General features: G+C 40.7%; 1 protein-coding gene across 3 annotated transcripts; it reads left to right on the top strand.

The window, feature by feature from the left end:
* The first annotated feature begins 1,599 nt into the window (after positions 1-1,599).
* Positions 1,600-11,236, top strand: LOC306913057 (solute carrier family 2, facilitated glucose transporter member 9-like). 3 transcript variants are annotated; one of them, XM_079489569.1, is made up of 13 exons: positions 1,600-1,652; positions 1,701-1,802; positions 2,373-2,477; positions 3,634-3,794; positions 3,924-4,048; positions 4,484-4,629; positions 6,691-6,823; positions 7,435-7,622; positions 7,965-8,075; positions 9,360-9,461; positions 9,719-9,794; positions 10,506-10,633; positions 10,716-11,236. In XM_079489569.1, exons 1-13 carry the CDS (start codon positions 1,611-1,613, stop codon positions 10,875-10,877), a joined length of 1,581 nt encoding a protein of 526 aa, XP_079345695.1. In that variant the 5' UTR covers positions 1,600-1,610; the 3' UTR covers positions 10,878-11,236. The 3 variants fall into 3 exon arrangements, with proteins under 3 accessions (XP_079345695.1, XP_079345696.1, XP_079345697.1); XM_079489570.1 differs by having other exon boundaries at positions 10,512-10,633; XM_079489571.1 differs by lacking the exon at positions 6,691-6,823 and having other exon boundaries at positions 7,443-7,622.
* The last annotated feature ends 954 nt before the right edge of the window (positions 11,237-12,190 follow it).

The raw sequence follows: 12,190 nt of genomic DNA on the forward strand, positions 1-12,190 counted from the left end.
TTTCCTCTTGCAGTACCCCATGCAAGATGTCAAACTCCTCACTGACTACTGAGATTCTGGCTTTGTCCAGCACGGGCACACAGAGCCTGGTCGCCTCCTAGTTTGCCACAATGAAATGCCTGTATGCACCGCTAGGATCCGCTCCCTCATCCAGCAGCTGAAAGTGCCTCCTGACCTCCTCCGTATACCTGGCTTGCAGGCCAGGGTCCCCATCCCGCAAAAAAAGTTATTTGTTCCCCACTTAGAATAAACCTAAACCAGAAATCTAACCTATTAATTCTAGTAAGACTAAAAGTATTTTAGCAATTTAGTCTTACTTTTAGTAGCAAATTCTGATTTAAGCTCAGTCTTTCAACAATCCATTGAACTTTAGGCCTGCATAGGCTACTTAAACTATCTAGTCTTAGCCAACAAAAAATTAACACTGGCATAAAATAAAATAAAACATAATTGCTCAGTCTCTTCTTCAACAAAGATGGCAAAAGCAAACATTAGTTGTTCTGTACATACAATTGTATGGTACAAAACACTGAAGTCCTTAAAACCTAAAGCTAATAAACCCTAAGTTAAGTGGGGAACATAGAACCTGGGGAACATATAGGGATGACCCCGTGTGCCATTGCGCACAAATCAGATCATCAGGTCAGTAGTGTCATTCTTCAGATCCGTCAGATTATCATTCACCCATATCACCACCTACCATTCCACATTCTTCCCAGTGCAGAGTAACATATATGTGTGTATATAGTGGCATGTTTCATGTAGGCTACAGTACATTTGTCACATTGTAGGCTAGGTGACGGGCTGCTCCAAATTTTGTAACATCAGTAACATTGGAATACATATTGTTTTATCTCCTTGTGGTTATTGTCAAGCAAAGCCATTTTCATTGAGGTGCATTATTACTGTCCATGAGGGGCATTTTAAAATACAAACAGAAAGAAGCTTTTTGTGGGTGAGTTCATTATGGATCTTACTTTAAGAATTATTTTAAATCGTTTCAATTAAGGATGTATCGGCCACATATTGGTATCGGACGATATTTGCTGTTATCGGTCCATATCGGTATCAGGAAATACATTTGACATTAACTGATGGTAGTAGCCGATATTTATCTGTTGCTCATAAGCATGCATTTTGCATTGGCTATGTTGGTGTGTTATCTGTAGTCTACCAAGCTGTAGATTCTGAAGATGAATTTCTTGTATTGAAGATGTATTTGTTTCCCTGGCACAAAAGGGGGAAATAATTAAAAACAACAAAAACTAAATAAACCTAGAATCGGTAATATCGGTATCAGTATTGGCTATCGGCTAAATTGTTATTTTAAAGAGTTTCCATATTGGTGCACCCCTATAGTTTTAATGTAGGCTACTTTTTTAATCTCAGGGGCAATGTTGGGGATAATGGATTATACTATATAGACAAAATATAGTTATACATTTATTTAGGGGAAAAAAACAAAGGTAAGGTAAGGTAATTATTATTTAATGTTTATTATATTTTCCATTTGACTGGAGGTTACCCATGGCTCCCTCGTAAAAGAGATCTTGTATCTCAATGGGACTCTCATAAATGCCACAAATTTTGTCAGTCTTGTTTTAGAAAAGATGGAAGAAAACAATAATGTAGTGGACATGAACCAAATGGAGGTCAAGACCCACACTGAACCAAACAGCATAAACCAAATGGAGGTCAAGACCCACACTGAACCAAACAGCATAAACCAAATGGAGGTCAAGATCCAAACTGACCAGAGCACCATACAGATTTCAGACCACTCCAGAGAGGCTGCAGAAAAGGTACATTTAAAGCACCACATAGATTCCAGACTGGCAGATTCTTTTCTTTTTATCCCACAATTTTGTAACCCATTTTTTCATCCGGTGCCGATTTGCCTAAGCTGTAGTCCTGGCCTGGGCTCATGCCCTTCAATGCATGAGGAGTGAGCAGGCTGCTTCCTATCACTTGACGGGGTGGAAGGAACACGTTATTTTAAAAAAATCTCTAATTGAAGAAACCGGTTGCAAAACTCAAATGCAGGAATATTAATGACCTGAAGGCATTGTACATGAACGGAGGGGTAGGATTCCTCAGGGTTGTGGCCAGAAGCTGATGGCTCTGCATCATGTTTGCAGCAGGTCATGCACTCTACTGAGTGCTAAAAATGCATTTTTTTTTATAATGTTTAGACTGCAGTAGTCATTGAATGTGGCATTTTTGTTTAATTTGTTTGATCTACAGTACATGTGTTATTATTTTTTTCCAAATTAATTTAAAGGTGCTTGATAAAACAACAACAAACAAACCACAGAATACTTGTCACGTTAGTCAATAAGCTAAACATGCCTGACCAATGGTGTGTCTCCTAGAAGCAGAACCACACAGTAACTCTGTGGGCGGCAGCCTTAATTTCTACCATGGGCTCAGCATTTCTCAGCGGTTATTACCTCACAGTGGTCGCCAGCTCATCTAAGGTGAGCCTCTGTTTTTTATTATTATTTCCTGCATGGATTCTACCTACCATGTAGTTGTTTTAAAACGTAGGACACACTGTCACACACAGGACTATACTTGTAATCCACAAAAGAATGGCCAGAATCCAAATGCCTCTGCAATCGTGGGGTTGCAGGTAGCAAGCTAGACCCATATGTGACTTCAGTCCATACGCTCATTCTGTAGCTCCAAGATGAAGTCACACCGGGAAATAGTGGAAACTATAGTGGAATAGTGGAAACTAACTAATAAAAATTGTGGAAACTTTCCACTATGAACTTAGCTTACCCTTTTCTGCACATCATATCCAAAAAGTAAAGGTCCGTACAGGAGCTAAACTAATTTTACTTTACAGGCACACAAGAAAATTCAAGTTTCAGGTTGAAATGAGCGTTTAAACTGCGTATTTAGTCAGCCGGTTCCATGTCTTTCAAGGAAGTTGAAAAGTAATAGCGCCTCCCCGACGCCTCTCCTGGTTGAATGTGGAATTCGATTTTCCAACTGCCTTCAGTCGACATGCACACGCACACGCACAACTTCCTTGAAAAAACATGGAAGCGACTGACTAAACAAGTGATTTAAACACTCGTTTCAACTGGTAACTTGGATTTTCTTGTCTGTAAAGTTAAATTGGATGTGGGCTGTCAAGGCCAGAAAGTATTTTTTTTACCACTCAGTAGCCTATAGGCGTTCCTGCATAACTTCCAGGTTTGATGATGATGTCACGCGCATAACCTCTATTACGCCAGGGCTCCACCGGACGCGTTGCGTCTCCGTCGCGTGCGTCAAAAAACGCACCGGTTCAATTTTAATGCACGCGTCGCGTCTCCGTCAACGCAACGCAACGCGGGCAGTGGAGCCACCCTTCATTGATTAAAAAGGGAACATTCCCTGACGGTGACGGAGACGCGACGCTGACGCGCCCGGTGGAGCCCCGGCGTAACACACATAAAAACCCCAGGAACGTGTTTCTTGTGTCCTAAACATCATTACAATAAGCAAAAGGGGTGAAGTGGCCCTTTAAAGGCTATGGGTAGTAGCAGCCACAGCCCTGCATAGACGAGATAGACTTCTGTGATGACTTGTAGATAGATGTCTTATATGTTGTCGATTTGATTACGTTTTCTCTTGTTGCAGTATGTACATGAGTTCTATAATACCACCTGGATAGAACGATATGGAGAGCACATTGGAGCTGACACTACAACCATAATCTGGTCCATAACGGTCTCTATTTACTCTATCGGAGGTGGAATTGGAAGTATTATTGGCTCTGTACTAGTCGAACACCTTGGAAGGTACTGCACACGATCGATTTATGCTCATGGATGGTGAACATCTCTCTCTCTCTCTCTCTCTGCCTCTCCCTAGCTCTCTCTCTCAATCCAGTTCTAATGCCATACAATGTTGTTTCCCTTTCTATTCAGGAGGGACACCTTGTTGGTAAATAATTGCATCACCCTGGCAGCTGTTCTGTTTATGGGTGTGTCTGAGAGGGCAGGTTCTTTCGAGATGCTCACCATTGGTCGTTTTATCTCGGGGCTAAGTGCAGGTGAGTGTATACCTACCACCCACCTGCATTTATTGGATCTGAAGTAGATCGTATGGATGCTGAACTGCAACAAGCCCTGGGAGCACATCCTCCACTAAACACATTCCCCTGCTTTTATACTTCATCCGTGGCTACAGTAACACGATCAGTGCCAGTTGGCCTAGGAAGTCAATCCCCAGATATTTTTCACATTTTGTAAATTCATAATCTCATATTCACTGTCCCACGTCCCGGACATATGTGGGCCTCTAGGTTGCTTTTTGTTTTTCATTATACAGTGTCCTTTACATTGACGGTTTAATCATCCATGCATGTATTGTTGTTGTTGTTGATGATGATGATGATGATGATGATGATGATGATGATGATGATGATGATGATGATGATGATGATGATGATGATGATGATTTTATCTTATGTCATTATGCATTTCAGGTACTTCAAACATTGCCATAATGATGTACCTGATTGAGATTTCTCCAAAACATATACGGGGTTCTGTTTGTTCGACACGGCCCATCATTCTTGATTTGGGCATAGTCCTTGGACAGGTGCTGGGCCTTCCAGAGATCCTTGGGCAGGTCAGTGTTGTGAGGGATTGGTACATTGCAAGCAGTGGCATGCACAGACATTTTGAGGGGCAAGGTGCTCAAGTAAAAAAAGGGCACCTTGTGCGGAGCGTGGAACCTCCGGCTGGTTTCACCTGCAACACCGTGAGATTTATAGATTTTGGGGCATAAATAATATATTTAAATACATAATTGGTCTAAGTTAAATGTAATTTATAAAGCACCTTTAAAAGCAAATGTTGTTTGTGCTGTACAATAAATAAAATGAATAAAGAAAGAACATCATAGATCAAGAATAAAATACATTACAATGTGTTACAACAGAGCAGCAAATAGAATACACAGTACATCGATATAAACAACAATATAAACAATATTACAATCCAAAATGTTCATGAAACAGTTTTTAGCAGCTTTTTAAAGGCATCGACTGACTGCCCTCCTTAGGGACAGAGGTCATTCCATAGAGTAGGGGTTACGAACGAACACAAAAACGATCGATCACCTTTTGTTCCCACCTTCGTTTTAGGAACATTGAGAAGGTCTCTGCCTGAAGACCTAAGTGATCTCACATTGACCTTGGGGGACAGTAGTTCAGTTAAATAAATTGGGGTCAGTCCATGAAGATTTATGAGTGATTAACATAATTTTAAAAACTAGTTTAAAAACTGCAGTCTGTTGGAAGCCAATGTAAAGCAGCATGCACTGGAGTGATAGGAGACCTTCTAAAAGTATTTGTTATTAAGTCTAGCAGCCGCATTTTCCACCACCTGGAGGCGGTGAATTGAGGAGCAACTCAGGGTAGTAAATAAAAAATAATATGCATTATTTGAAAACTCATGAAGTAGCTCCTATTATTAAGGGACCAAGAAGTCACAAAGTGACTTTGGTCACTTATTGGTTTTGTGGGTTTTTTTCTCCTTCTCCTTCTTCTTCCGCCAAAAATAGCTGTTCTGGCTAAACCGTGCAGTCGGTTTTCGTGAAACGCAGGAATCTGGTAGAGGGCCATGCCAAACGGTGACTATGCGAAGCCCATGACCATTGGCCAAAAGGTGGCGCTATAGCACTGAATTGAAAATGCAAACTTTGGTGCATAGCTCATGAACCGTTTGACCGTTGGCAATGACACTTTGATACACATATGTGTCTCCTCATGCCGAACAACTTTCATGTTCTGACTTTTGACCTCTGACCTTTAGATCGCCTGCCATTTTGAATTATATGAAAAACAGTTCAAATGTATCTCCTCCCAGGTTCTTTGATCAAAATGCACAAAAACGTCTACACGTGAACTTTCGACCTATACGGACAAAAAAATCGCCAATGAAATGAGCCAAATGAGCCAATGAAAATGGCTGTTTTGTGAAAATTCTCCTTCTGCCTCTAATACATACATGCAGCGTCATATGCTTATGTCACTTTACAGTATAGTAGAGGATCATGCCAAATAGCACTGAAAGCAGTCTTACTCCAATTGGCCAAACGGGGGCGCTATAGCAATTTTTTGAAAATGAAACCATGCTTTGTTTGGTCAAAATTCCTTGACTCATGGGGAAAACATCTGTTACTTTGACCAGTAAGCTCCGCCCCCAGATTTTCCGCCATTTTGAGCAGTTTAAAAAACGCTTGTACCTGCGTGGTTTTTTGAGCAATTTGTGTGAAACGTTCTACACACAATGTATGGACCATTACCTGAAATCCCGGTTGAAGAGAAGTTTGTGCGTGAAAACATGAATATCGAACACACTGTAGAAATGGATAATGATGAAATGAAAAACACATACTTGTCACCAAAAACACTGAATTATGTTACTGTTTAAAATATATTAACTTATTGTCTCTGTGTAGCTCAGTCAGCTCTTGCCTTTGGACCACAAGGTTGTGTGTTCAAATCCGGGCACTGACAAGTCAGCTCGTCAGTCTTATTTGTGCATATTGTTCTTATTGCGTATTGTCTTCTTTCTTGGTCCCGCCTTATCGCTGCTTGCAGCTATATTTTATGTTTCAGACTGAAGTGAGATTATTTTATTTCATTAAATGTACCTCTCTATTTTGGTTTGTTTTTGGCTATAGGAGTCCAGGTGGATCTACCTGTATGTTTTCATCTTACTGCCTGCCGTTCTGCAGCTGTTGTTGCTTCCCATCTTTCCTGAAAGCCCTCGATATCTGCTATTTCAAAAGAACGATGAGGCTGGAGCTAAGAAAGGTTGTTCAGAGTCAGACTGTATGACGGAAGCATTTGAAATTTGTGGGAGGCAACGGTCTGGCTCAAGAAAATACTTACTGTATGTAGATGCATTAGCTTCTTTACCCTAGAACACTAAACCCAAATTTTGCCACACCATCACTAACCCTGCATGGGTATACCCGATATAATAAATTCCATAAAATAGGCTATATATATATTTCTCATCAAAACATATTAAAGTACAACAATACAATTATACTTATTTCAACAAAACAGATATTATGGTGGGGACACTATTATGGGGTGGCAAAATCGTCCCAATCGTCCCATTCCTGGGACATCCAGTGTCCCATTGTGGGAGTAGGCTATGATGATTTTATTTACCCTCTATATCACTAAACCCGGGTGAAATTCACCCGAACACGTGCCTATAAAAAAACAAGTTTGTGGGCAGTCTATGTCTATGAGGTCATTGAGCATCAAAGCTACCCAAGGACCCACCCACCTCAGACATCAGCAACATTATGAAAATCACAAACATTATTGTCCGGGTGAAATCATCCGTGTTTTAGTGTTCCAGGGTTAAATTCATTCCTGACGGATGGCTTCACATTATGTGTATGTCGCAGCACTCCAGATGTTCCGAAGGGAGGAAGATGTGTCTGAGGAGTTGGAGGAGATCAAGGCTGAGGAGCAACGCCAGAGAGACATCAAGACCGTCTCTGTCAATAAGATCCTCAGAAATCCACATGTTCGCTGGCAGATGATCGTTGCCTGTGTCCTCGGGATGGGCACGAATTTCTGTGGGATAAATGCTGTATGGTAACATTATTGTTCATCCTGTTGTCACTGTTAGGAATAAACCTTGTATCTCCATTGTTCAGTCAATTACATTTTTGAATAGTTTCACCTACAGTATACCAGGTACAAAGTGGTTAACTGTGTACATTTTTAGAAATATTGAACTAATGAAAAGATATTAACTGTAAATATATACCTACAATGGATCTGTTGTAACTATTTAATCATTTATCTATTTAAATGTTTTAATTTCATACAGTTTTGCATAACCAGGTTTCTTCCCGACAGCAACAAATCCATAGTCACCGTATTTAAGTATAATATGCATGTGTTTTCTGTCTTTTTCTTGTCTTTACAGCTGTATTTCTACAGTAACAGGCTGTTCACAGCTCTGGACTTTGATGTTGAATTGATACCCTATGTCACCCTTAGCTTAGGTGCTATAGAGCTTATATCTACCATGATTGTTGTAAGTACGACAATTTTATTTTATTTAAAGGATACAGCAGTTGTTTTTCAATGGGTCCACCAGCATAATCCACAGTTGTCAAAACTTTACAATGGCTAATTATACAAGCTGTATTATCATGCTATATCACTTCATGTGATTGTCTACTGACAACTTTGGTTGCATACTGTTGTAAACTTAGACCATATTTGCATGTAATGACTTTGTTTTGATATTGCATGTATTTACGTTTCTCCAACGTTATTTAAATGCCACCGTACTTACTTGAATTTATTAGTCAGTTTTGGCTTAACATCATTTTATGGATAATAATTCATGGTTAGCAGCGAAGTCCAATAACAAAGCAGGTTGTCACGGAAACGGTCGACAGCATGACGTTAGGCCATGACGCCACGTCACCCTATAAAGTATGGCGCACAGAGCATTAGTAGGCAATTAGTGCTTCATTAAGAATATAAGCATAAGAAAGGAGGTATCTAGAGACAGGTTTTAGCCTCAAACGTGACCATCTCTGTTCCCTCCCCAGCTCCTAAGAAGAAATACAGATCCTTTGGCTATAAGGCCTCCCCGAATACGAGCCCTTATAGACTCCTCTGACGGTCCCCTATAAATAGGAGATCTCGGTTACAAAGCACCACTCGGGTTCAGATCAGGGAGAATGCATAGATATTAAAAAATCTAGATGCCTCATTGGCCGCTGCAGTTCATTGGAGCGACGTGTCTCCATTGAAGGCAGGAAGTCATAGGGAAGTGCTGAAGGCACGCTGCGTTACTTCCAAAGTGATGTCACTCATGCGACTCCTCCATGTCTCTCGCTGTCACTCGACTGACTACTGGCCAATCCCAGCGTGTCTTTTCCGGGACTTCCATTATGCACGTGATGCTTCCGGATGATTCTGCTATGCTTCACAATTAAGGAATCTCAGGAATATTGTGCCTTCAATTTTGACACGGGCCCCAGAGCCGGAAGAGGCGGGAGTTAATGTTCCTCCCAATCATGCCCTTCCGCCCAGTAGGACTATGAAGTTCCTAGCCGGAGTGATTCCCTGTTCCTTAGAGAGGCGGGTGGTAAAATTCATGGTTAGAGAGACATGGCTTGTGTTATGGTTCAGCCAAGTTCAGCTAACCAAGGCCTACATGTGGCATAAAGAGCTGGACCTGGTCACAAATGTTGAACAACACTAGCTCTATAATTTAAAACATACATTGATGCTGACAACTCGTGCTGTGTGTGTGCTGTGTGTTGATGTTTGTCTTCCATCCTGTTGATCTGTCTCTGTTCAGGGGACGGTGATTGAACTTACTGGAAGAAGAATCCTCCTCATCGTGGGATATGGTGGAATGGCTGTGCTCTATATTCTGTTAACAGTGACGCTCGTTTTACAAGTACACTTTTTTATTTGCACATAAGCAGTGGTAGTTCTTAGTACTTTGTATATCATCACTGTCTGGCAGAAACCAATTTATTTCTTTAAAAAAATAAAAAATAAAAAATAAATCTATACTATTGATTAAACATCCTTAATGTCCATGTGCATTGGTTAAAACAAATATTGAAGCAATGAAGAGCATTAAAAAGTGCTTCTGACAAAACAACAACAGAGCTTACTATTTAATCAATGTCTACTGTGAATTTCCTACAGGACAAAGCATCATGGATGCCCTACCTCAGTTTTGCCTCTGTATTGGCTGTTATTGTCTTTGAAGCTAGTGGTCCAGGTAATTAACACATATACACTTAATATGTTGGCCTATGTGTTGAACTGTAAGTCCTAGAATTTAAATTGAATTAAATTAAATTAATTTTCTCCCTCGATTTCATTGGGCCATCAAGACCTATCTATACCTATACAGGTCACATATTGTTTTCTTTCAAAATATTTGTTTTATTCATCATCATACAGATCATCACCATCATACATGATCTCTGGGGTCATGTTAAAAACGTCCTTTTGTTTTTCCACCATTGTTTTTGCTATACTTGGCTTCCCAACTTTTCAGGCTAACTTTTATTAAAACAGGAATCTTGAACATACAGTATTGGCTTAATTATTGTACCCGCTCGAGTGATGTATTGAGGGGCCTCAATAGAGGGTATGCGCGTGACATCGCGTGACATCGCTCTGGATTAAGAGCGTCTGCTAAATGCCTAAATTGTAAATTGCAAATTGTAAATTGTACATAATCATCAAAACCGGAAGTTACGCAGGAACGCCTACTGAGTGGCAAAAAACTACTTTCTGGCCTTGACAGCCCATGCATCCTAACATGACATAGAATCATACTGTACTAATGTATGTTGACTATAGGCCTGTAATTCCTAGGGTTCTCATGGCTACAAGCCATGACTTGTGTGAGAGGGTAACCACATCTGCATGTGTGCGTGCGTGTGTGTGCGTGCGTGTGTGTGTGTGTGTGTGTTTTCCCCAGGTGCAGTTTCTTCTACTGTGGTCAGTGAATTGTTTGAATACTCCTTCAGATCTTCTGCCATAATGATTTATGGAATTGCATTCTGGATGTCCAACTTCATCCTTGGAATGACATTCCCTTACCTTCAGGTAATTAAATGAACAAATGTCCCATATCTTGACTGACTTATTACTGACTTTGTTTTCTTCTTTTTGTATGTTTACTCTACAGAATGCCCTGCAAGACTATGTGTTTCTGGTGTTTATGGTGATCTGTGCAGCGTGTGCCATCTTCCTCCTCTTTGTTCTCCCAGAGACCAAAGCCAAAACCTTCATAGAAATCAGCCAAAGTTTCTCTAAGTTAAACAAGACTCCAGTCATTCTGACTGAATGATTGGAGTCAGCCATACACAGAAAGATCATTCCAATTAAAATCTAATTTGGTAACACTGATGGCTTTTGTTGTATTTGTGTTGGTTCAAAATAAAATGTTTTTGCCTCGCTTTTTAAATTACGTCATATGGCAGCCATGGACTTTTAATGTTTGTTTAGGACACATATTGTATGTGGCCAATATATACAATTTGTGACTGGTTTCGTTATACAACACACTGCATTCATGTCTTGTAACGTAGTGGCAGTGAATCTGCAATGAATGAAAGTGACTGCCACACGTGCAGGCTCCAAAAGTCAAAATGATGCTTCATTTCAACATTAGCAGGCGCCCCTTACTTCACAAGAGTCCTTCCCATTGACAATGAATGGAGAAATTTACGTCTTAGTGTCTGAGCAAATCGGCTTATTTTTGTCCTATACACAAAGATTAAATTCCCATTGACAATGAATGGACAATTTTACGTCAGTGTCTGAGCAAATGTGTTGAGCAAATTATGTTACGTCATGATGGTGTACGATGATAAGAGCGCCCCTCACTTCACACGGGTGTGATTTTTACTTTATAATTGATAAGCTGTCATCATGGGAATGTATGACTTTAGCTGAAGGACAAAATACATATAGGCCTACATATGCTGTTCTTGGACTACAACTCAGAATTCAACACGATAGCCCCAGCCATGCTCGACTCAAAGTTCAGAGACTGCACCATCATGTAACAACGGAAATCTCTACTACAAGAGGGTAGTGCAGATGACCCAGCTCATCATGGGAGTGAGCTTCCCTTCCTCCAGGAATTATATGAGAAGCGGTGTGTAGTTAAAACTCAGGATATCATATTTTACCACTGGATTTGTGAACAGTTTCCACCTGGCTACCACCATTAGACTGTTGAACTAGGCCTGTGTGTGTGTGTGTGTGTGTGTGTGTGTGTGTGTGCGTGCGTGCGTGCGTGCGTGCGTGCGTGCGTGCGTGCGTGCGTGCGTGCGTGCGTGCGTGTGTGCGTGAGACCAACTCAAAACCGAGGAAGAACTGCCACCAGAAATATTTCTGGTGGCAGTTCTCAGGGAGCACCCTTCATGGTGCTCCCTGAGAAAATAAACAAGCTAAATTAACAATTAACGTTTATTTTTAAGTTGAGTGCATGAGCCTATAAGCACCAGCTGAGATTCACTTTCCTTTACGACTGTTGCTAGGGCGTTCCACATTTTTGTGGCATAGGAGCGAAATTACCACAGTGGTCAGAAGGGTAAAGAAAATTCCACATACTGTATAACTTGACAGACATACTTCCAATCGCTGTACATTCAT

This window comes from Electrona antarctica (genome assembly GCF_951216825.1).
Source record: "Electrona antarctica genome assembly, chromosome: 20".
In the NCBI taxonomy this organism is placed as follows: domain Eukaryota; kingdom Metazoa; phylum Chordata; class Actinopteri; order Myctophiformes; family Myctophidae; genus Electrona; species Electrona antarctica.